The sequence below is a fragment of the Papilio machaon genome, chromosome 22 (assembly GCF_912999745.1).
Source record: "Papilio machaon chromosome 22, ilPapMach1.1, whole genome shotgun sequence".
Classification (NCBI taxonomy): domain Eukaryota; kingdom Metazoa; phylum Arthropoda; class Insecta; order Lepidoptera; family Papilionidae; genus Papilio; species Papilio machaon.
In genome coordinates, this window is record NC_060007.1 from 4,761,932 (window position 1) to 4,787,839 (window position 25,908).

Here is a 25,908-nt window from a genome sequence, read left to right on the forward strand (position 1 = left end):
ATTATGACTTCTATCATACGAAAAATTTTCAAATATTTCACTATATAGTTGCATAGCAACCAAAATTGACATTTCTTCGCGGGAAATGTAAACAAAGTTAAAACGTGGTGTAAATAATTATGTATTAGTTAATCATCTCGTGTAATTTAAAAATAATATAATAACATTTATAGTGAATAAATATTTTCACTAAGAGGAAATTAGTTGTATGAATAAAATTCATAATGGATAATAATAACTTTCAAGATTTGGAATCTGAAGTCGAGTTTTACAGGGTAATAAATTCTCGTACAATATATTTAAGTTACAAAAATGTCTGTCTTATTAGTTATACGAGGGTGCTTTTAATTTTTAGCAAAATCAAGCTATAGTAGAACAGGAAATAAAAACGTTAATTGCGGATAATCAAAAACTTTCCCAGCAAGTAGCGATATTGTTGAATGAAAAACTTCAGAATACTCAGCAAGAGAATAATCATGACAAAGAATTCGAAGACTTGAAGAAACAAGTTACTTTACTTACAAAGGTAATCATACTTCTTACTAATATTATAAATGCGAATGTTTGGATGGATGGATTTTTGTTTGAAAGTATCTCCAGAACGGCTGAACGGATCTTGCTGAAATTTGACACTTTCATAAATCATAACTTTTGTGTCTTTAAATGATTCAAAAACTGCATTGCTAACAAGTAACAAAATTTTGAAAATATTTGTTACCTTCCTAGGAATTAAAGACTTCTTAGACTATTTACTCTTATTTAGCAAATGTTTAAAAACCATTCAGCGTATCTCTGGAATCTCTTTAAAGACTAGCGCTACGGGTATAATCAAAATCTTTAAAACAGACGAAATAACATGTTTATTTTCTCTTTGCTCTACTACTTAGGGTTATGTTTAAATGAACGAGGTCATGGTAATAACTTACTATAGAGTCCTTGAATTGAATATGCGCTTATCTCTCTTTCTTTGTTTTTACTTACATTAAATGACACCTAATGCGGGCTATCGCGTTACGTAATTCTGCCACTAAGTTTTTTTTCTTTATTTTACATTTATACAGGAAAGAGATTCCTTACATGTCCTATGGCAAACTTCGCAGAAAACAATCGACGCACTAGATAAGGAATTGAAAACTTATCAAATTTACGACAGTAGAAAATATAAAGGTGTAAGTATTTTATTGACTTAAGACCACTGAGGGACTCGGAGCCTACCATAAGGTAGGGTCTCGAGTGGGTGACTGAACCAGTTAGAGTTCGTTGTCTTCACACATATCTTTGAATTTCTTCGCAGATATGTGCAGGTTACATAACGATGTTATATACATATATAAATCGAAAATCACATTGGTACATGGATTCGAACTCAGGACCTGCAGATTATAAGTCAAATGCTTAACCTCTGAGCCACCAACAGTGTTTAGTTTATAATAAAGATATATGTAACCACAACTTTAATAAATACACTGAGTTTCTATTGTATATTAAGCTAATACATAGGATGCTTTTATACCTGTGTTTCGGTAATGGAAATCGACACAATAACACAATTCTACAGAACGAAATGGAAGACAGAAGAAATTTGGAGCTTAAACTCGAAACATCTCTGAACGATTACGTTGAATTGGAAACGAAATATGAAAAGTTAAAACGTGAATACGACGCAGTGCAAAATGATATGAAAAATTCCCAAAGAGATATACAAAGTTATAAAGAAAGAGGCAAAGATTTAGAAATTAAAATAAATGTAGCCGAGAAAAATCTAGAAGAGTGTAAAATTAATTTGGCAGCGGAAAAAAAAGCAAATGAAGATTTAAGGCAGCAGTTGATTGTCTGTCAGAAAGAGAGTGTAGATAGAGTGAAAAGAGAAGTTGAAGCGAAATCTAAGGTCAATTGAAAGATTTTAGTTTAATTAAACAAGACGTAACCAGTTAATTTTTCTAGTTCAATTAACTAACATTTAAACCTAGCTTGTAATTGGATTTTAAAAATATATTTAAATATAGCAAAAGAAAAATCATTTTCGTATATTATCTGTGCTTTATAATTTAGCTAAAGCTGAAGATAATTCTAGAAATGGATAGAATATTGATAGGGTAATATTTTTAGGTAGCGGAAGCCCTGCAACTATTCGATGTAGTGTCAGCTCAGAAGAACGAAGCTTACCGGAAAATTGCAGAACTAACCGGTTTGTAAATTTATTTACAGAACGATTTATTTACAGACAAATTATATATGCAATAGACTGATTAGTTAATTCAAAAAAATACAACTGAATGTGAAACTAAACCGTGAAAGAAATACGAATCTAACGCTACTCGTAAAAGTCGGTTCAATCGTTTAGGCAACAAATATCGCAATAATTATGACGTACAAACAAAACTACATACAACCACATACGCGAGAAATACATTATAATTAATATTGTTAATTTCTTTAGGAGTTATAAATGATCTCCGACAAAACATTTCAAAAGTGAAGCAAGAAACGGAAAACAATCTGAGAGCAGAACTGGATGAAATCAAAGATAAATGTAACGAGAAAGTGTCGGACATGTTGGAACATATAAGAAGTCTGGACGCTGAGTTAGTTGAAAAAGGAATGATTCTAAATAAAACTCTAAGGTAAAACCGTTCATTAATACTTTAACTGTCACTAAGAAAGGTCCTTATTTTCGATTTAGTATGAGAGCCCTTAAGGGCTTGAATATGATACTTTATTCATACTTAGCGTCTCCGAGTGTGAAAAATAGACTTATTTTGTTACATTGTAATTTTGTTACATGTCGCAAGAATTGCAGGACCTCTTTTGTAATATATTTCCTTGTGTTTGGGCACCACTTCCCGCTATTACAAGGCCCAGGGCCCTAGTCTAGTGCTATTACCCTCGCTCTTAAATTCGTTTTATATTTTAAATGAGGCCAAAATCTTTACCAATCAGTGTTTGTTTTAGGGACAATAAAATTTTACAGGAAGCAAATGAAATATACATAAAACAGGAAAAGGATAACTTGAAGTCAATAGACCCGAAGCTCGCTTTGGCTGAGCAGAGACTTGAAGCTATGTTCCAGGAATTGGTAAGTTCATATTTATGTTATAATAGCATTCGCTTGTGGATACGTCAGCACAAAAATAAAAAAAAAGTAGTGTATATGCCCCCACTCATCAGCTATGTTCCAGTGAAAGTCCCCTCAAAATCGGTCAAGCCGTTTTGGACGTTCCTAGTAGAACAAACATGATTTGCGGACAGACAAACAACATTTTATAGATTGGTTTTTCGTTATATGAAAAGCCTTCTACCACGTATACAATTTTTTTTTATATTACATACATACATTCCAATTTTATTAACTCTGTAGATTTGATATCTTATTGTCATGTACATCTATATCTATATATATATTAGGTCCTTACATATGAAATTGGCGTTTTTCGTACTGGCCACTTTAATCACGAATTTCTCCTCTTTGGTAAGGAATTCCAAATTCAAATTTGTACAGCTATAGACTCATGTATTTGTGGTTCGATGACCGTCATTCATTTGTTTTTTTTCTTCTGTTTTTTTCTGTTTGCGTCACTCATTTTACAAAATGGAAAACTTAAAATATCGCATTATTTACGAGTACGAGTTCCGCCGTGGCACTAGTGCTGCGGAAACGACTCGAAGGGTGAATGATGTGTATGGCGGTCGTGTTGCAAAAGAAAACACAGTTCGTTTTTGGTTCCAACGTTTTCGTTCTGGAAATTTCGATCTGCAGAACAAGCCCCGTGGACGGCCTGAGACTCAAGTTGATAATGAAGAGTTGAAGGCTATTGTGGAAGCGGATCCATCGCAAACCACGTCCGAGTTAGCTGCAGGCTGCGATGTTAGTGATAAAACTGTTTTAGTTCACTTGAAGCAAATTGGGAAGATTAAAAAGCTTGAAAGGTGGGTACCTCACGAATTGACTGAAGCAAACCGGCAAACGCGCGTCGACTGTTGCGTTACATTACTAAACCGGCACAATAATGAAGGTATTTTAAACCGAATCATTACCTGTGATGAAAAATGGGTTCTTTACGATAATCGGAAGCGCTCAGCGTAATGGTTGGATCCTGGCCAGCCAGCCAAATTCTGCCCCAAGCGAAAATTAACCCCAAAAAAGTTACTTGTAAGCGTTTGGTGGACTAGTGCCGGTATTGTTCATTACAGTTTTCTCAAATCTGGCCAGACTATTACGGCTGATGTCTATTGTCAGCAATTGCAAACCATGATGGAAAAGCTAGCGGCTAAACAACCTAGGCTGGTCAATCGCTCCACGCCACTGCTGCTTCACGACAACGCTAGACCACACACTGCGCAACAGACGGCTACTAAATTAGAAGAGCTTCAATTGGAAAGTCTAAGACATCCTCCGTACTCCCCGGACCTTGCTTCAACAGATTACCATTTTTTTCGAAATTTGGATAACTTCTTGCAAGGGAAAAAATTCAACTCCGATAGGGCAGTCCAAATCGCCTTCAAAGATTTTATTGATTCCCGTCCGACTGGTTTTTTTAGTAAAGGGATCAATGAACTACCTATGAGATGGCAAAAGTGCATAGAAAATAATGGTTCATACTTTGATTAATTAAATATATTATATTAAAAAATATTCGACTTTTTGTTCCTCCCATACAAAACGCCAATTTCATATGTAAGGACCTAATATAAAGAAAGTCGTGTTAGTTACACTATTTATAACTCAAGAACGGCTGAATCGATTTGACTGAAAATTGGTGGGCAGATATCTTAGAACCAGGAAACGGACATTTTTACCCCGTTTTCTATTTTTTATTCCGCGCGGACGGAGTCGCGGGTAAAAGCTAGTATATGTATATATCCTTGCAGAAACACTTGAATTAAGACATTTTGACGTCAAAAAACAGAGATAAGGATACCTTTTTATAGTTATTTTCGCCAGTGTAAGCCTACTGTTAACATTGTTATTAGGTGGCATCGGAACGTCGTAATATACAATTAGTGTGCGAGAAGCAATGTCTAGCTATAGATATACAACGAATACAGGATATACACAGCAGAGAGACCAAGCGTAGGGACTGGGAGGAAAACCTACTTAAAACTCAATGCGATGAACTCAAGTAAGTCACACATTACATACAAAAGTCATACAAATTAGACTAACCCAGAGTTTCATACATATGAGTCATCCATTAAAAAATAACATAATCTGGCTAACAGCTATGTCCCAAATTCCCAGATTTTTATGTGCACCAAACTAAGTTTGGGAACTACTGCACTATAAAACAAAACTGGCTGGTTAATGTGTTTATTTATCGTAGAATTATTTAATTTTACGAGTTTTATTTTAATGTCTTGTATATTTTGTACTATAAAGGAAGAAACTTTTAAAATTTCTAGACTTCAAGTGGATCATCTGCAGAAATCTCTGAACGAGACACACACAATGATAACTCGATTGCAGACAATGTTGTCTTCAAGAACGGAACTAAATCATAAGTATGTATAACCGCGTACTTCCATTGAAGAAACACCTTTTTCTTTAAAAAAAAAAAAAAAGCTTACAATATATTTATACAGGGCCGGTTTTAGCAATTCCGACACCCGAAGTTCCGGGCGAGATTTTTGGGGCGCCCATTTTTTTTTTTTTTTTGGAAAACCTTCTAAAGATAGGGTATCTTAGGGGGCAATGCAGATGTCCCTTTATATCCAACTCTAGCACCTGCGGCGGCCCTTTATGTCGTGCGCCCTGGCCGGTTCGCCCCAACTGGCCCTACCATAACACCGCTACTGTGTTTGTCAGGAAAAGCATAGTCCGTACAATATGATAAAAACCCAACAATATTTCAGAATGATATCAACCAAACAGGAAGAATTAACAGAACTTAACAAACATTTAGAAAGTCAAATGGAGTTAAACAGAAAGTAAGTAAAATTAAATACATTACGTAAAAGATAATGAAAATATTTATTTATAATTAATTATGAATTAAAAAGTTTCCATAAAAATAGCACACCTAGGCAAGGCCTTTAACCTTACAATCTGGCAAGGCTTTTAACCTTACCATCTGGCAAGGCTTTTAACATTATAATCTGGCAAGGCTTTTAACCTTATATCCAGTCAAGGCTTTTAACAAACATTGCTACTGATACATCTCAAATTTTCAGATGGAAAGAATCCTATATTGACATGACATCTAAGTTAAAAAAGAATTTAGAAGCATTATTCAAAGAAAACAACGATTTGAGGTCAAAGTTAAACTTACCTTTGATCAGGTCACCTCGGCGCGATGAAGAAAGTTCCAGCAGTTAAACGTTTGTAAATTTAAGACCTTTTTCCACTAACAGGTCAAACAATAGGCGTAATGTTCTTAAAGTTCTATTTCCTAATGTAGATGACGATAATTGCGGTCGATTGGACAGTTGTCATTCACAGAGTTATTAAGTGGTAATTAATCGATCTAATTAAGTAACTATACCGTAACTAAGTTGCGAAAACTGAAAATTGTGGCGGTTTTTTTTTTCGGAAATAATGAAATCGAGAATATAGAGCTTTATCTCGTCGTATTTGCTTATCCATACATAAATAATTACGTTTTGGATGATCTTGGAATATTTTAACATCGTATGAAATTTTCAATTCAATTTGGGAATACAAAGTGCAATAATATTCTTTAAGTTAATATTTATTTGTTTAGTTTAATTTTTAATATACTATTATAAACATTTTATATGTGAAAGATTTTACTGGAGCGGGAATAAATTCTAATGATAGCTTTCCAATGTCGTATCACATGTTTAACAACAATATTTCCATCCTTATCATCTTATATATATAAAAGAAAGTCGTGTTAGTTACACTATTTATAACTCAAGAACGGCTGAATCGATTTGACTGAAAATTTATGGGCAGGTAGCTTAGAACCAGGAAACGGACATAGGATCATTTTTACCCCGTTTTCTATTTATTATTCCGCGCGGACGGAGTCGCGGGTAAAAGCTAGTTTTACTTAAAAAAAGAACAGTGATAGCAATTCTGTTCATATACAAATGACACTTAAGTTGTTTAAACTTTCGTGAGATATAATAATAAATTAATTAAGTACGGTTTACGGCTCAACGGCTAACGTGTGATCGTCCAGTGACGGAACCGACTAGTTTGGGACCCTCGGGGATCCCAAACTAGTCGGTGCCGTCACCAAACGATCACACGTGAGTTAAGCCGTTCTTAATTAATTTATTAAAAATGTCACGTTATAAATTTACGGTAAATATATTAAAAAACAACATGTTTAATTAAAAATAATCTTTATTTAATATATAAACACTGCACATATTATTTATTAGATATTTACGCAGAGACGCATTCTGCAAACATACTGGGGAACCAATATAAAGTTTCAGTTGTATCTTGAGTATCAATCCAGGCCAGACCTTCCTTGACCATATGATTGAGAGCATTTTGTGCACGGGTTTCGTTCCATCTAAAACATGACAATATTACTGATGAATTCCACTGATGTGACACATTCGTAGTATATATTTTGTCTAGAATTAAAGGAATGGCTATGTAATACAAGTGTCACGAGTGGAAAAATATCAGAATGAAGATCAGGTTTGCAGCTGAACAGTTTTAAAAGTGGTAGACGCCAGCAACAACATTTGTTGCACAAATGGGACCACAGAGAAGACAGGCGTCAAGTGGAAGCAATTCCGCGTAGTCTGATGAGTTTGAGTTGCGGATTTTAGTCCCACCTTTTTCTTGTAAGGAAAGAAAGGGATGGGGAAGTGGATATGACGGAAGAGGGGATGCATAAGAAGAGGAAATATTCTCTTTCTGTGTGTCCCCTTCTACGTCGATTAAAGGTAAGCAACTCATCTGCAAATTGCGGATGTCTATGGGCAGCGCCTCGCTATTTCGGCAAATTCAGGTGGCCGCATGAGCATTTGCCACCTTGTGATATAAAAAATTAAAAATCAATGGAATTAACACATTCAGTGTCACTAGATTTTTACATACTAATGCGAAATCACAAGGCACATTGCTGGCACTGAACTTGTTGAATGAATATGTCAAAAATAACCGCCGGTTATAGCCATCGAAAGTTCAATAAACAAGATTACTTGGTCTTTTCTGAGTTCTTAAATAATTCGGTTAGTAATAATTCAAATGAAGGAAAGTCGCGTAAGTATCCTTACCCTAAATCTCCAGTAAGTATACTAGAAGATATCCAGGCTGTGCCCAAAGTGCTCGCTTTCTGCAGTACCAATGTCTGATCGAGGTTCAATTCACCAGGAACTGATTGAACGAGCCATTTGCCTTTGCCTATAGAAATTACAGTAAAACTGTGAAAAAAAAATAACTTTGTTAATATCATCCCTTTGTCTGCCCACTGCTGGACATATGCTTTTCTCAATGCACACAGTATGTTGCCATCCGCCTTCCGTATCCCACGACTTCCATCCGCACTATGTCGTCGTTTATTTGATGAAGACATATTGATTACGTTACTACATTCAATTCCAAGTGCAAAATATATTATAATATGAATTTCGCAGTTAAATTGTAATATATATAGTCGTCTAGTAGTAGTTGCTAGTACCACTCACCCATTTCCGAAGATCCTCAACTTCTTAACAGCAGCCAATAGATCCTCATTGGTGATATCCTGGTGCTTCTTTGCCCTCCCGCGCGCCGCCACCAATCTACTCCTCAATTCGTCTAAAGTTATCAAGCCGCCATTCTTATAATTAGTCGCCAAACATACTTCAACTATCTGTACCCCTAATTCGTAGTAAAAATCGCCGATACCTAAAAAAAGAAATAAACTGCTTTTCCACTACGCGAGGATGCCTAGTGAAAACTTTTTTTTATATTATTCCTATTTGAAAGGTTGTGACTGCCATAGATATGGCGTTTGAGAGGTTAATGCTTCAGAGATAAGGGTTTTTACTACATCAGAACATCGGGAGGTGCGTTTTTTTTATATTATTAAGTCCCAACTACGCAATGTCGTGTAAAGTAATTTTCGTATCTAAGTTTGCTGTTGCATTTGTATAATTGTATTTTTACATATAACAGAGTCCTTGATTCAAAATTTCAACACACTCACACATGTCCCTGTGGCGCAGAGGATAGCGCGTTGGACTTCTAATCCAAAGGTCGTGGGTTCGATCCCCACCAGGGATGCAGGACGAACTTTTTAAAATTTCCAACTTTACCAAATAAATTTTAAAAACGAAAGTTAACATTTATAAATTTAACACAATTTGCTTAATCATATTTTTAATTCAGTTAAGTTCACTTATTTTATTAAGTTTATTTTAACATACCTTTTCTTTACGAGATTAGCAGTGGACATATTTATTTTGATGCAATATTTACTCACATTATGTACCATTTACTGATGCAGCAGCAATTACTATAGAAACAGTAATTTCAACCCTAAATTTATAGTCTTCAGAAAAAAACACTATAAAAATTGCAATAACTACTATATTTATAAGTTCCCTTGATTGTATAGAGTGTGTAAAAATAGGTCTTAATAAAAGGAAAGTAGTGTAAAAATTAAAAGGGACATCAAAAATTAATTTGTAAGATCGAAACTTTATCTGCTTGATCCCTAATCAGAGTAAGAAAAAAAAATAATTTTCCACAGCTGAGATTTATTTATAATATCATCAAGCTTTTGTGCATCAAGCGAGTGCCACACAACTGTTTCACCTCGCAAGGGATAACCAAAAATATGGAGAACTGACCGCCAACCTTCGCTAATCGGAGACGCACCTCAAGAAGAAGATCAAGCATTTAAAATTAAGTTATAGTGATATAGCTATTGCTGAAGTTTATAAACAGTTTTATTTATATTTTTTACAGAGGATGTGTAATATTATCTACATTTATAGCTTTACCAATTTTAAGAGTATGTTATATGTTTGTCTTATATTTTTAAACTGACTTAGTTAATACAGTAAAATCTATTTACTGTGGGTTTCTGCGTCCAAAACTTTCATTTAAAACACATTGTTATCTCTGTTTCATCAAAGATAATGACAGGAATGACAACATGTTTTATTCATAAATTTTGATCTCAGATATGTGCGGTAAATGCAAAATTGGTTAAATGTTTCTTATGGTGACCATGACAATATATCCCTGCTGAACACCACAAACATGTGTTTCTTTCAATGTAACAGTAACAGCAATATCATATCATTATTATTTTGGAGTAATTATTTCTTTTTATTATATTTTTAAGAAAATACACCAATGAGATAAAGATATGTAGTAGATTATAGTTGAACCTGGATAAATGAGAGTCCAAGGGACTACAGTATTTCTCTCGTTTATAGAGGTTTTTCACCTATCCAAGTTGTGACTGTTAATAATTGTGACATACCTAAAACTGACCAAAACCCTTTGCCTGAAGCAAGAGGGTCGACACCAATTGCAGCGCACATTTCTTGAAACTGTCTTCTAAATTGAGCGTTCTTTTTTATTTCATTTTTATGCTTTGTGGCAAAATCTTCAAGGTTCTCTCTAAACACTTCTAACTGTTTAGACATCTGTTGGAACTGATTTTCTTGTATTTCTGAACCTTTTTCTCTGTACTTTTCTTGTTCTAATTTCTGCTTTTGTATGGCACCAACACCTGCTCGTCGCCTCATTTTGGTAGTATAATAAGTTACACAAAAATGTAAATGTTTTTTAGTAATTCTCGATATTTGCAAATCTATTAATTGCGAAGCGATATTGTAAACAAGTCAAAATGTCAATGTCAATGTCACTATTGCAACTTACTTTTTTTTATTTTATGACTATGTTCTACATCTATGCCAAATTTCATCAAGATTCGTTGATCTGTTTTAGAGATACCTTCAAACGAATATCCATCTATCCATCCATTCATCTAAACATTCGGATTTATAATATTAGTAAGACATGTTCCTAAAATATAAATCATAAGGTCTAGAAAAAATACATCACAGTAATATTCAACTACTCACCACTAGATGGGGTAAAAATACACATGGTGATGAATAATTAGTTATGAAATCAGGAGTATCAATTTTTTAATTACCAAATCTAATATTTAAGTTGTTTTCCTAAAAATATTATAAATAAATAAATATGTACTTGTGTTTCGTATCACGGTAGATGGCGCTTATTCAATATACATCTGCGAAAAACGCAGCAAAGCATTTATTAAAAAAAAAGAAAAGACTCAACACATCGACGCTGGAAAGCATAAACGCTGTAACCCTTGAAATCGCGAATATGTTTTTCACACGTTAATAATTTCAACCATTATCAAACGATAATAATTTTATTATAGGTTAGCACAAACTACACAATATTGCTAAATACCGCACGCTTGTAGGCGTATCAGCTCACGAGTTATCATTTTTTGGCTCTCCTGTAAAGTTCATACTTTCGGGGTTACAGCGTTTACGCTTTCCAGCGTCGGCATGCACATTTTGTATAAAGTAAATTGATTCTAAAAATTTTAAAGTATTCTATTAAATCAGAAGGAAACAATAATTTTACGTGTTTATTGGAAGAAAATTTGATTATATTTTATCGACAAAATCAACAACACACAAAAATATTGTTATTTTTAACATCCCTGGTGGGGATCGAACCCACGACCTTTGGATTAGAAGTCCAACGCGCTATCCTCTGCGCCACAGGGACGGATGATGGTCTTCTCAAAATAATTCAGTTTTTCTTGGTATGAATATAGATTACAAAACCTTTTTGAAATATTGTAGATTTTTTTTTAATAATGCAACTTTAATTTTAATGTTCTCTGAAATTAAAACAAAGTATTTTACAAATATATAAATTAAACTTCAGTTAAAAATAATTTAAATCAAATGTGTTATCTGAATAAATCTTTAACCGGAAATGTCAACAAAGATTTGTCAAACTTTATCTGTTTGGGAAATTCAAAATTATTGCATAAAAAATAATATACTTTAAAATTTTGTGTGTTTTCACCGTTTTTTTAAAATTAAACATAATTAAAAATTAGACAATTAAGAAATGGAAGACGATAGTGTGCAAAAAGATGAAAACTGTGAAAATTCCATTAACATAAAGGATGATAAATCTTCCGAAAATTTTCAGAAGTTTATATACGAACTATTTGAGAAAAATGGTGTACTCAGTGATCTTAGAGCGTACTTACGTGGACACATTGTTAATGTCTTAAAAAACGTTAATACAGGTATGCATATTACATGTATGACTATACAAAATTACCAATAATTGTCAAAGGCTACCTATAATAACTATTCACAACAACAATAACATAACTCATGCCTGTGATCGATAAGGGTAAGCAGGGATTATGGTATTCCACATAGTGCAGTTCTGGTACACCATTCTTGCTCAGATTTAAAATTCAAAGACGAATTTTGAAGAGAGAAGAAATTCGATGTTGAGACATGCTAAAAACGAAAATAATTTTACAATGGCTAATGCTAAATTATGTCTATTGTTTTAGATGATACTCCAATGTGTCAGAAACATTTTGCTCAGCGTCTTGAACTAACATATCAAGCATTAAATATACTTGTTGCAGAATATCTTTTACGTTTGGTAAGTTAAAAATATCACAGTTAATAATCTATGACAGACACATGAAAATGTTGTTATAATCCTATTTGAATGTATCAATGTAAAATGTTTTAGGAGTATTTTTTCTTGCTTGTCTTCAAGAATTATTCTTGTTCAAGGTTCTCATTATAAAGAAAAGTTGTTTTCTATATGTATAAAAGAAAGTCGTGTTAGTTACACTATTTATAACTCAAGATTGGTCGAACTGATTTAGCTGAAAATTGATGGGCAGGTAGCTTAGAACCAGGAAACGGACATAGGATAATTTTTACCCCGTTTTCTGTTTTTTATTCCGCGCGGACGGAGTCGCAGGTAAAAGCTAGTATTAAATAAAAATAACTAATTTATTTTTTTTCTTTTCAGGACTTTACTTATAGTTTATCAGTGTTTGTATCAGAGATACCTTTGGCTAACATGGTGTTTGATTTGGCTAATTCCCTTTTACAAACTAAAATTGATGATGATTATAAAGAATTGAGATTTAAAGACAGCGATGTTTGGTGTGTTTTAAATTATTTAGGTAAGGAATTTTGAAATTGTTATAATTTGTTGTTAATTCATAACTAGACAGTTTATTTTATCATATCAGGTGTTTATTTAGCTTGGTGAAAAGCCAATATTGTTTATCTTTGGCATTTAATTTGAAGGCAATTTAAATAAATCATGTAATGAAATGGTTATTACTGTGCTTTTTAATTTAATTTTTAAGCATTATTACCCACCACAATGAAAGAAACTTGACAAATAATTTTTTGAGGGATCTTTGGAGTAAGACAAAATACCATTGGTAGGCAACGCATCTGCAATAGCGAATGTTTATGGGCAGCGGTCGCTTCGCCATTTCGGCGAATTCATGTGGCCGCTTGCTCGTTTGTCACCTTGTAATATAAAAAAAATCTGTCCAATTTGTAGGGAATTAAAGTCTTTGAACAGTGTTTTAGTAAATGTAATTATTTATATATTTTTAATTGTTTGCTTAGACACCAATTTCGCTTTTTTATATTTTAGGTATAAAATGTGATTCAGAGACTGCATCTAATATAGTATATATGTATAGAGAAGAGGCAAATTATCCCCTTCTTCTTTGCATTCTCAAATGTTTACCAATGTATCATAAGCCAGAGAGCTTTGAATGTGGTAAGTTTTTTCTTTTATAATTCACACTAATATTATAAATGTGAATGTTTAGATGTATGGATGGATGGATGGATAAATGGATGTTTGTTTGAAGGTATTTTCAGTACTGCTGCAATGATCTCGATAAAATTTGGCACAGATGTAGAACATAGTTTGGAAGAACACATAGACTACTGATTAAGTTTTTTTTTTAATTGTGCGCAGACGGAGTTGTGGTCTACAGCTAGTTCTTAATAAAACATGTTCTTAGGGGTGTTATTTACAAATTAAATTACATAAGACTTCCATCGCACTTTATGACAAGCATTTATACATAGTTTAGTAGCAAGTATCTTTTGAACTAATCACCACTTGAGCATTTGAGCAAGTGCTGGTTGATCTGTACTAATATTATAAAGAGAAAAGATTTGATTGTTTACATTAGATATGCTAAAAAACTACTGAACCTATTTCAAAGATTCTTTCACTGTAGGGAAGCTACACTATCCCCGGTTGACTTAGGCTATATTTTTTAATTTGCGCGGAAAAAGTCGCTGGTAATTGCTAGTTCACTACAAAATCTAGTTCAGAAAAAATGGTTACATGCATAAAATGCCTATATTTCATTAATTTCCCGTAGTATGTTTGATTTTGATGTTCCATTCAATCTGGTCATCAATCTGACATTCTTACGATCTGAGAAAAGAATTCAAAAATATGTGTGAAGTTAATCCACACTGTGTGTGGTTGACTATGTCCTAGTCACCCCTAACTTGGGGTAGGCTCCGAGCCCCTCAGTGGGGACATATAGTGAGCTGATGATGATGATGATTCAATCTAGTTCTTATAATGTCATGGTAGCTAGTTTTTTTTAAGTGATATGATTTTTTTTTGTAATTACAGTTAATACATCAGAAGCCAGTGTGTCAGGTAGTTCGAAAGTGTCAGTTGATAGTTATATGAAAAGTGTGGGAAAGAAAACTAATTCATTGTCAATATGCAAGCACTATGCCTTTTGTGACAACTGTAAACAAAGAATGGCGAGGATACAAAGGAAGTATAAGCATAAAAAAGAAACGTTATATAAGGTATTACTGCTTTTATGTCTTACTAATATTATAAATGCAAATGTTTGAATGGATGGATGGATGTTTGTTTGAAGGTATCTAAGGTAGAGCATAGTCTGGAGGAATACATAGGCTACTAATAAAGTATTTTTTAATTCCGCGCGAAGTCGCGGGCGACAGCTAGTTTGTACATAAGATATTTTTAATGTTTTTTGCAATAAAAAATTGTCCACTTTTGTGTTATGAATGAAATTAACAACTAAGGGTATGTTCCGATATACACTGCGAGCACTGCACAGTGCTATCACTATAGAAAAATTCGTTCCGTTATGGACTGCCAGTACACTGCCGCAGTACCCTATGACGTCATAAATCGCCGCCATATTCTACTGTGAGCACTGGCGTTTTCGAGGTAAGGTACTCGAAGTACTTTGATCACGTGATCAGTCAAAACCACCCGAGTGCCTCACATCTTATAAAAAAAACTACAGTTTAATCAGAAATGTTAAAGTTCTGTAATTAGTTTGGATTAATAAATAAAACAATGGAAGAATTGCAAAAATTAACCTTATTAGACTGTGTTGATACTGAAAAACATATTCTTTTTATGAAAAAGTACTTATTTTTATTTCATTAAAAATTCAATTTATAATTAATATTAATTAAAATATTTTTAATTTGACAGTACTCCAAAACAGTTTTTTTTAATATACTAGAAAACTTGAATACACTCATTTGAATGTCGCGTCAAAAAATGCGGCTGACAGTATACGAGATTGCGTTCCGTTTTAACTCGTAACCAGTACAACTGGCTAAAAAGGAACGGCTTCACAGTATACTGAATTGACGTCACACTCTACAGTGGTCGCAGTGCATATCGGAACACACCCTAAGTGTGAAAATATCTTTGTATCGAGTGTTGTCTCTCTTTTTCTTCTACTACGTTATATCTTCCATCTCACTCATGTAACCAAATTTGCCTAATCGTGATATGTCCTTGAAATTTTTGATCTGAATTCTCGTATTTATCAAAAAGTTATACATAAGTAAAGTGTATATAATGTAGTATGAATATTTCTTTATATTTCTTGTTTCTAGGACTCAAAGTCCAATGATATGTTTAAATCTGAAGGTTTATTTAAGAATATCGACGTTATGGAAAGAGAAATTATTGAAGAGGTTCTATGTTTTAATATTTTGTCATTAGCGTATGTTAGTTAGCTTAATTTAAAATTGTTTGTGTTCATAAATATATTGTAGTTTTTTTACATTGTAAATTATTATTCACAAAACTACGTAAGGATCGACAATTTAATCATTGATTAGTTGAATAGTCTTATGTAGTCCACATTTTTATAAATACATAGAGCTTCAACTTATATAGGAACGGCTAAAATACTCACGTACATATGTCCGGTGTCGGCACCGACTAGTTACGAGCCCTTCGGGGGCCCTTCATCAGGGTGAGTGGGACTGGTATTATTTCGCGGACGCGGCCCGTCGCTCACTGAGTGTGCTCAGTAAGTGTTTTAGCCGTTCCTATATATATATAATGTCTCACGAAAGTTTGAATAACATAGAGCCTCATTTATAAATTCAAAACGGGATAAGCAAGAGTCATTGTCCGGTTACAACGGACAACCTCCAAAAGCGAGAAAGGTTAGAGAGAAACCTCTTTAAGCGAGAAAATATCGCGATTCCTCGGACTCTCGCTTATTAAACTTCGTACTTTAGTTTATGACGGAGTTGTAAATCTTCTATATAGATGTTCAGTCAGTTGAGAACAGTATATGAGACAGAAGTGGAGATGGTGCGTGAGGAAGAAGAGAGGAAGATCAAGAGATCTTTAGCCAATCACGCTCTTCTACTGCAGAAGAAGTATGATGAGGTAAATGTTTGCATTACGTTGATTTCGGTTTCCTGCTATAAATACAACAAACTTAACAGTGATGGAGACGACTTGTGCAATACCACAACCACATTGAAGATAGAAAAAAAGGAAGTAATTCCTAGTTACGTTTGACGCGTGTGCGTTTCGAAAGCTAAATTTTAGTCCCCTTCCCCTTCCTATGCTTTTTTATATGTAAAGTATGGGTAGAGCAATTGTGTTTTCCAGGAGAGGGGGTACATACGAAAGGGCGTTGTTAGGATAGTTGGGCAGAATGGGGTACCACAATCTACAATTTACACAGTCTCACATAACCTTAATAACCCCCCTTCAAAGGTAAAAAAGAGAGTGCGCAATAAAAATCTCGCCCAGGGGAATATTAGACTATTAAATTCAAATGGTAGCTTGCTTGTTAGCCATTTTATGTCAGTCATGGAAATAATCCTGGGTTCGAATCCCGCCATGTACCAATGTGTTTTTCCATTTTCGATTTACATATGTACATTTATCCGACGTTCTTACGGTGAAGGAAAACATCGTGATGCAACCTGCACATATCTGAGAAGAAATTCAATGATATGTGTGAAGTCAACCCGCACTTGGCCAGCGTGGTTGACTATGGCCTAGTCACCCCTAAATTAGGGTAGGCTCCGAGCCCCTCAGTGGGGACGTATAGTGAGCTGATGATGATGATGATGATGGAAAGAATGTTTTCCAGATGGAAGAAACATTTAAAGCACGGGAAGCGGAGTTGGAATCAAATGTACAAGAGAAGAAAAAGTTCCTATGGGGTTTAGCGCGCGCGTTACGAGATCAGCACTCCAATATGTCTGTAGCCATGAACACTGTACAGATGGAGACTGAACGACTGAACAACAAGGTCAGTTAAACAGTGTGTGTAGTTTATATTTAGATTTAGGGGAAAAAAAGATTGTACTTTCAGATGAAAATATTTAGGTATTGGCCAATGTTGAATGGCAGCGGGCCCTCCCCTCTCACTACAGAGTTTATAAATGTAAAATAGATATGAAAATTCTTCGAAAAAGACCATATTAATGGTACCTAGCCTCCCCTCCCTCAGATCTAGTCCAGATCATAGTCTAACGACGCCCATGCGCAAGCAAAAGGTATTGACAGACAAAAATGACAGCCACAAACATACACAAATTAGAGAAATAGACAGAAATTACAGCTAAAGACACAGACAGAAATGACAGACTGACACAAATTACGTAGACGGACACAAATGGCAAATACACATGGACAGAATTGACAGACATAAGAAAGACAATGCAATAACAGACAAAACATTGAATTTATATTATAAAAACTCCTAAAAAAATGAGGCTAAATTAATTTTTTAGGAGGAAATTCTACAAAATCAAATAAAAGAAGCGGAACATACATTGAGAAAAAAAGGTGAAGAAATGAGAAATCAAATAACAAACGAAATGTTACAATTAGAGTCTCGCTTAAACTCTATGCGGATAGAAAGAGATGCGATAGAAAGAGAGAGAAGTGAGTTGGAGAAGTTAAAAGAAATATGCGATAGTAATACTAAAATCAGTTTAAACAATATAAAAGAAAGAGAAGAACTGAATTCACAATATGATTTGTTAAGAGATGAATTATCAAGTTTGAAGGAACATTTTTCTAACAAATGTCTAGTGGAAACAGGGGTTATGACTGAAAAAGAATTTAATACAGGAATGAATAATGAACAAGATATAGAACGTTCTGTGAGAAGTGAAGACGCGATACGGAGACCTAATCAATTAATTAACGATCTAAAGAAATATAAAAACGTTAATTTCAATCAGGTAAAATAAGACCATTTAGTTTTTTTTTTTCAATTTATACTTAATTATATAGGAAATTTTTTTTTATATACATATAACGTATAAACTCAAAAACTACTGGTCCGATTTCAAAAATTCTTTTTACATTAGAAAGCTACATTAACACTGAGTAACATAGGCTATATTTATTGCTAGATTTTTTTTTTAATTCGCGGCCAAAAGTTACTTTTATATATTAATAGCGCAAGTGATTATGTCCTCGCGGAATTTAAAAAAAACTTGATTAATTGCATATATGTTCAACATCTATGCCAAATCCTATCGAGATCTGTTCAGCAGTTTTGGAAATACCTTCTTACATCCATACATACATTTAAACTAGTTAATATATCTAATAACTTAATAAGATAATAGATAAAGGAAAAATAATTGGCATATAAAACTTTTATCATTTAATTTAAATTCTTATTAGCCCACTCAGAGATATGAAGTAACACTTAGTGCAGATAGTATTTTCGTATTAATAGAAATCTATATAAAAAAAATATCAAATCTAATCAATCAGTTAAGATTTTATATTTTTATAACAAACTAGCTTTTACCCGCGACTTCGTCCACGCGGAATTAAAAAAAAATAGAAAACGGGGTAAAAATTATCCTATGTCCGTTACCTGCTTCTAAGCTACCTGCCCATCAATTTTCAGTCAAATCGATTCAGCCGTTCTTGAGTTATAAATAGTGTAACTAAAACGACTTTCTTTTATATATATGGATAAAGAAATTAAGAATGTTTTTTTAGAGTAACTTAGAAGAAATATCAGAGCGCAGTCGTTCATCTTTATTGGAAAGTTCAGCTGAACGCGGCAGACATCTTGAATCTATGTTACGATATGAGAACGAACGACTTAAAGCTTTCTCTGAACAGGTTTCATTTTATTTTAACTAGTTATTTATTATATACGTCTTAAATTATTTATTTTCACAGATAATTAACTTCTTGCACTTATGATTTACAATAATGTTCAAAATAAAATTAAATTATTGAATATTTTGACTGTACTTAACAAGTAACAATAAAAACTTAATAATCAACTTCCTTATGTATATTACTAATTAATATACCAAATATGGTAGTTTAGTTTTATTGTATTTCCAGCAACGCGAGCATATCGACGAGCTTGCTCGCGAGCAAGTGCGGTTGCGCGCCGAGCTTGTAGCCGCAAGGCTCGGCTCGCCGCGTCCCCGCACTGCACCTCCTCTCATACCTCCCACACAAGGGTAACTACCACTGCGTAAAATATCAAATATACTGTACTGATATTCATTTTTATATCTTACCGTTGACTTATCTATGGTTTCTGAGACCATAATCTGTGTCTCAAACATATTGTCATCCCTGTCATTAACTTTGACAAAACAGAGATAATAATATGTTTTATACAAGGATATTGATCTTAGAAACCAACTATAAATAATCATCATTATCATCAGCTCACTATACGTCCCCATACGGGTTCGGAGTCTACCCTGAGTTAGTGGTGACTAGGACATAGTCAATGCTGGCCAAGTGCGAGTTGACTTCACACATATCTTTGAATTTCTTCTCAGATATGTGCAGCATCACGATGTTTTCCTTCACAGTAAGAACTTCGGATAAATGTACATATGTAAATCTAAAACACATTGGTATATGTCAGGATTCGAACCCAGGACTTGCAGATTGCAAGTCCAACAAAGTGCTTAGGGAAACTATTGGGATGAAAGAAAGAAAAGGTGTAAAAGAATAAAAAAATGAAATACGAGATTACACTCCATTCATGTGTTGTTATTGACAAGAAAAAAAAAATAACTATGATAACCCCCTTTAATTTTATCGACCCCCGGAGTTTCAAGGAGTTTGAACCCCCAAAACCCCATAAACATATTGAGGGGTCGCCTTTGTTGCTATTATTGAGTAGTGTGAACCCGAGTGGTGTGCGGGGCGCGTGCGGGCTGCGGCGTGGCGCGGGCGAGGAACTGAGCGTGTTCGCACAGCCCCGTCCCCTGCTGCCCACTGATCCCATACCCTTCCTCGGTACTCTCCCCCACGCACGCGCCGACAGACACGCGGACACTCGACGGTAGGTGAAACATACTAATATTCTTGCAATAACAAAGTTTTAAATGTATTTTAGACCCCCTCAATGTCACAGTAAATACACTTTGGGGGTCCTTGATATTTAAAAAAATATAATTTTTGATTTATTAAAGTAATTGCCTTTTTGTTTGTTATTTCAAAGGCTATATATTTTCAGGTACATGATAAATCAATGGCGGGGTCTACGGCGCCTGCCCCCCACCACCCCGCAGCCAGGCTCATCTACTAAACGTAACTACTGCTAACTTATGACCTATGTGTTATCAGCTTAAATCTTTTTGTGACTAGAAGACAATCTGTCCTCCATCTATTTAATTTTTTTATATCATTAGGTGACAAACGACCAAACGGCCACCTGAATAACGAACCGATACCCATTGACATCCACAATTGCAAATGTTGCCTACCTTTAATCAACGGGGAAGGGAACGCACTGAAAGGAAGAAAGAGGAAGTTTCCCCTTCCTATGCGTCTCCTTCACCGCCAAATCTACTTCCCCGGCATGCACACTCATCAGACTGTAGTTGGAATTACTTCCACTTGACGCCTGTCTTCTGTGTGGTCGTGGTATTTCACAGGTCAAGGCCCATTCGTGCACGTTATGTTATGTGCAGCGACACAGGCGATGTGCTGAACCGATAGTATCTTTGAAAACCATAATAAAGTCTAGAATTGTTTAAAAACTGATTTGTTACATATACATCAACTTTCATAATTGCAGACTTTACAAAATTATACGATACAAAAAACATTTTTTTTTAGACAATACTGAAGAAACGACTAACAAGCGACAAAGTGAGTCGCAAGAAGCTGGTCCTTGTGCTAACTTTTTAACTGAGGATATAGAGGACAGGTTAACTAAAGTTGATCTAAAATTAATTATTTAAAATTTATTGCAACTTTACTTTAGTAAATTTATATATTTTTTAAATCGTAGTAATCAACAACCGCCAAAAATAGTGATAGAAGGAAAAAAAAGAGAAAAGAGTCCGAAATCAGTTTTACGTGAAGCGAAACAGAAGTTGAGGAAGTAAGTATATTTTTGTATAGGTTTATTGCTATTTTTGCTAGAAAAAAAAGGCAAATATTATCAACCATTTTCAGCAAAGACATTAAAAAACAAGAAGCAAACACATCACGAGAAAAAAGTCCCAACTCGATGCTTCGCGAAGCAAAACTTCGACTTCGGAAATTGGAGATAGAAGCAGAAGCGGTAGAGAAGTCATACTTGGACTTTAAGAGGAAAAGAAACGAATTGAGAAGAGAAGATGACAAGTTCACAGAAGAGAGTGTCCCCAGTGTAGAGGAAAGTGCACACAACTTATGTAAGTTAGAAAAAATTATATATTTTTTATATCATAAGGTGACAAAGCGGCGACCTGAATTCGCCGAAATGATTAAACGACCGCTGCCCATAGAAATCCATAATTGCAGATGTGTTTCCTATCTTTAATCGACAGGGAAGGACACGCACAGAAAAAGGATATTTCCCCTTCCTATGCGTTGTCTCCTCCGTCAAATCCCCATCCCCTTCCCATCTTTTCCTTATAAGAAAAGGGTGGGAAGGGAAAGAGGACTAAAAGTAGACCTTCGGTACCAAACTCATCAGACGAAACGCGGAATTACTTCCACTTGGCACCTATCTTCTGTATGTATAAGTACATTCTATTAAGAAATGATCTATATATTATTTTATTAATATTTTAACTATTTACATAAGTTTCAGTTGGACAATCAAGTATAATACAGAAAAATAAAGAAGAAAATCGTAATGATATCCACAATATAAAAATAACTAAAGACTCTCTGCACAACCACTTTGATAAATATTTAAAAGAATATCAAAGTAAAGAAATTATGAAACCTCATTTTGAAAATAAAACAACAACAGCAAATAAAATCAAACCTATTCCAATCGCATACAAAATGACTGACAATATTGAAACGATACAAAATGTAGATTATATAAACACACCTTTAAATGAATTTAGAAAACTTTATCATAATGAAAAACCAAGACGTTTTAAAAGAGATGATAAATCGAAATATGTTTTAAATGAAAACGAGATTGAACAAAATATTAAAGTAGAGGAAAAGACCGAAAGTGTAATAAAAATTGTAAATGAACCTAATAAAATAGATTTAGAAAAACCAGACACAATAATAGAAATTAATAATTCAAATAGTGATCAAAAATATGGACTTTCTAATGATAATATACCTTGTAAAGATGAAATTGATGATATACTAAATATAGAAAATAATAAAGAAGGAATAGAAGATAAATCATTATTGAAAGTAGAATTAGATAATTTGATAGAAACAGCAAGCGTTAAAATGGATGAAGGCGATTTAATGGTTATAATTGAAACTTCAATAGCAAGTGAACTAACAATTTCTCAAGATAACGACAGAATTACACCAGTGAGTGTATTAACACCTAAAGATATTGAATTATCTGATAATTCTAAAAATATAAATTCAAAATCATCAATTTCTATTAAAAGTCATTCAACAAAGTTACCAATTAGTAAAGAGACGCCAGAAAAAGCAGCTCATTTGACGAGAAAAGATGTTTTAAATGCTATATTCGATATAGAAACGAAAGAATTATCAAATGCAGATATATTTATGGATGATTCTAAAAATGGATTAGATTCTATTGAAGCAGATAGCGAAGTAAAAGATAACGGAGATGAATTCTTAGCAGACGTTGATAATTATAACAGCAGATCTGATCTCGGGAATTCCCCGATATCTCACGCTAAAACATCCGATGATGATATATTTTGGGATTAAATTAATCAAAAAATAAAGTAAAATAAAACAACAAATAATTTCCAGTCATAATTTATTTATTTAAATTTTTACGTGAATTAAAAATATTATAAAATAATTCTTTACATTTATTTATTTTTTATTATTTATTTTATTTTTTAATTCTTTATATATAAAAGTACAAACATTTAATGTATTTGCTTATCGACTTTTGGCAAATTTAACAAAACATACTGAGATGTTGTTTTTTTAAACTATAAATGCTAAACGCAGTGTTATTGTCAAGGAAATCGTCACAATATGGAATAGATTTACAAATGCAAAATAAAAGAACGGTACGAATCGCTTTGTTAAATATTCTGGCAATACCAAAATTATATTTCTAATGTGGTTTTCCAAAGTCGGAAAACTTGTATAAAAACATTATTATGGCTTTATTAAACATTTTTGGTTCATTTCTCACTTGAACCTATATAAAATATTATACTACATTACTGGGTGGAAAAAACTCGTAAAACAAATTTTATTTCCTAATGTATATTTAAATTGAATTTGCTAACTGTACTAAGGTAAACCAGCCCTTATTAGCACCTTTAAATTCGAAATTGTATTAAATTTAACATAAAAAAAAAAATTGTCTTAAGTATTTTTTTAAATGATACTATGAAAGATAACAATGTGTTTTCTGCCGAAATGCCCAATATAAAAAACTTATAACCTCTGTTTTTCATAGAGAAGCAGCAGTTTTGTGAGTGTTTCGTCAGTGTAAACGCACGGTAAAATATAAAACATTCAGAGTAACAAAGCTTTCGTACCGAAACTAAACATGCGTTAACTATAACATATACGGTTACCGTTGGTTTCTGATACTAAAATCGCTGTATAAAATATATCATTCCTATGATTATCTTTGACAAAACAGAGATAACATATTTTAAACGGGTATTTCGGTCTCAGAAACCAACAATAAATTTAACAAATACAACACAAATTGAGATAATAATCTGGAACATCGATGCGTACTATGAAAGTTAATATAACTATTTGAACAAAAACATTAAAAACAGACTGATTAATTGCTAGATATTTCAAATAAAAATGTACCCGACAATGACGTCACTATGAAAAATCCCTAGAAAAGTACAGATTGCAGAAAAATATTTGCCACAATTAAAACTATATAATGTAACTTTTTTATATTCGATAGCTATGACGTCACAATACATTTGCACATTATTATTTGAAACAACTGTAAAATGTTCACAAATTCAATGACCAATGACACCTCTCTTGTCAAAATATGCCAAATAGCTGCAGGTAGCAACTCAGCATGCATAAAAAAATTTAAAGACTAGATAAAATATAATACAAGTAAAAAAAAAACATTTAAAACTATGTCATTTACATGCATAAAAGAAATCAAGACTTATTAAGATGTTAGTAAATCGTACAGATGTAAATAAATGCCATTAAATAGACGCCATCTTGGACTTGAGTAATGGCCGGTTTACATTATTCCAGTCCAGCGATATAAATCTTCGCTGGAATCATGTCAAGTCTACATTAGACTGAGAGTAATTCAGCGCTGGTCTAGTAACTGATCGCTGGATTGGAAGAAGTTTAAGTACAGTCACTAAGAAGTTTTTCATTAAATAAGTTTCTTAGCGACTTTTTATTACCCCTTTTGAAATGTCACTAATTTTAATAGAAACGAATAAAGCTTGCATTTAAAATGTCTTATATTTACAATGCTTTATTGCTAAAAAAATGATGAAAAATTTATGTTAAAAAATAAAGTTGCTTTAACTGACTGAAATACATATATTCAAATAGTTTTTGAAAGTTCCATGAAAATTGAAATTAAATGGAAGCTTTTGTTTTTAACCTTAATAATACGGATCTTTGTAATTTGAATCAAATAAACATTATTATGAAGTGTCAGCAAAAAAAAGCAACGTAATTTGAACGTCCTCTGATAACGGAGTCTTTAAATTTTTTCATAGTTATTATCTAAAATAAAGTCTCGTATACGAAACTTTATATTCATAAAAGTTACATTTTAATAAAAACCATTTCCTAAACAAAATTTTTATAAATCAATTAGAAAATACAAATAATTTTTACCTATAATCCTTAATCAGGCATTAAAACTTAATTTCTGATTCTAGTGTTTTCTTAATTTCAATGTATACCTAAGATTTGTTTTTTTTTTTAAATATTAAAATTAAGACAAAAAAAAGTGGTCGTATGCACTACGCCTGTTAAGGAGCACTCTGTCGTTTTAAAATTTGTTTCCATTATCCCTATTTTTAATTAGGAACTTCATAGTTTAAAGTTTGTTTTCTTTAATGATAACTGGCAATAAATATAGTTTTTTATAATTATTTGTAATATCAAAAGTCAATCTGTCATTGTATATGTCAATGAACTATTATATATTATTGAACATATATCGTTAACATTTTATTAATCAATGAAATCAATTTTTTTACGCGACTTAA

At 33.2% G+C, this 25,908-nt stretch overlaps 3 protein-coding genes and 2 non-coding genes across 5 annotated transcripts; 3 read left to right on the forward strand and 2 right to left on the reverse strand.

The window, feature by feature from the left end:
- Window positions 1-224: 224 nt before the first annotated feature.
- Window positions 225-6,335, forward strand: LOC106720797 (kinesin-related protein 4-like). Its single transcript, XM_045683444.1, has 11 exons — window positions 225-275; window positions 356-526; window positions 1,062-1,169; window positions 1,559-1,888; window positions 2,110-2,188; window positions 2,441-2,624; window positions 2,953-3,076; window positions 4,972-5,120; window positions 5,401-5,499; window positions 5,851-5,925; window positions 6,169-6,335. Exons 1-11 carry the CDS (start codon window positions 225-227, stop codon window positions 6,311-6,313), a joined length of 1,515 nt encoding a protein of 504 aa, XP_045539400.1. The 3' UTR covers window positions 6,314-6,335.
- Window positions 6,336-7,331: 996 nt separating this feature from the next.
- On the reverse strand, window positions 7,332-10,767 carry LOC106720835 (vacuolar-sorting protein SNF8). Its single transcript, XM_045683468.1, has 4 exons — window positions 10,401-10,767; window positions 8,611-8,812; window positions 8,200-8,346; window positions 7,332-7,484 (listed from the first exon to the last, which is right to left on the reverse strand). The coding sequence occupies exons 1-4, from the start codon at window positions 10,666-10,668 to the stop codon at window positions 7,352-7,354; spliced, it is 750 nt and encodes a 249-aa protein (XP_045539424.1). The 5' UTR covers window positions 10,669-10,767; the 3' UTR covers window positions 7,332-7,351.
- Window positions 9,118-9,190, forward strand: Trnar-ucu. Its single transcript has one exon. It is a non-coding gene; the product is annotated as a tRNA-Arg (tRNA).
- An 855-nt stretch (window positions 10,768-11,622) lies between the features above and the next one.
- On the reverse strand, window positions 11,623-11,695 carry Trnar-ucu. Its single transcript has one exon. It is a non-coding gene; the product is annotated as a tRNA-Arg (tRNA).
- A 351-nt stretch (window positions 11,696-12,046) lies between these two features.
- LOC106720795 lies at window positions 12,047-23,451 on the forward strand. Its single transcript, XM_045683445.1, has 18 exons — window positions 12,047-12,230; window positions 12,510-12,604; window positions 12,986-13,142; window positions 13,631-13,759; window positions 14,642-14,826; window positions 15,904-15,984; window positions 16,571-16,693; window positions 17,412-17,573; window positions 18,058-18,513; window positions 19,292-19,417; window positions 19,649-19,770; window positions 20,451-20,612; window positions 20,787-20,860; window positions 21,392-21,482; window positions 21,567-21,659; window positions 21,734-21,992; window positions 22,478-22,649; window positions 22,770-23,451. The coding sequence occupies exons 1-18, from the start codon at window positions 12,047-12,049 to the stop codon at window positions 23,426-23,428; spliced, it is 3,330 nt and encodes a 1,109-aa protein (XP_045539401.1). The 3' UTR covers window positions 23,429-23,451.
- Window positions 23,452-25,908: the final 2,457 nt, after the last annotated feature.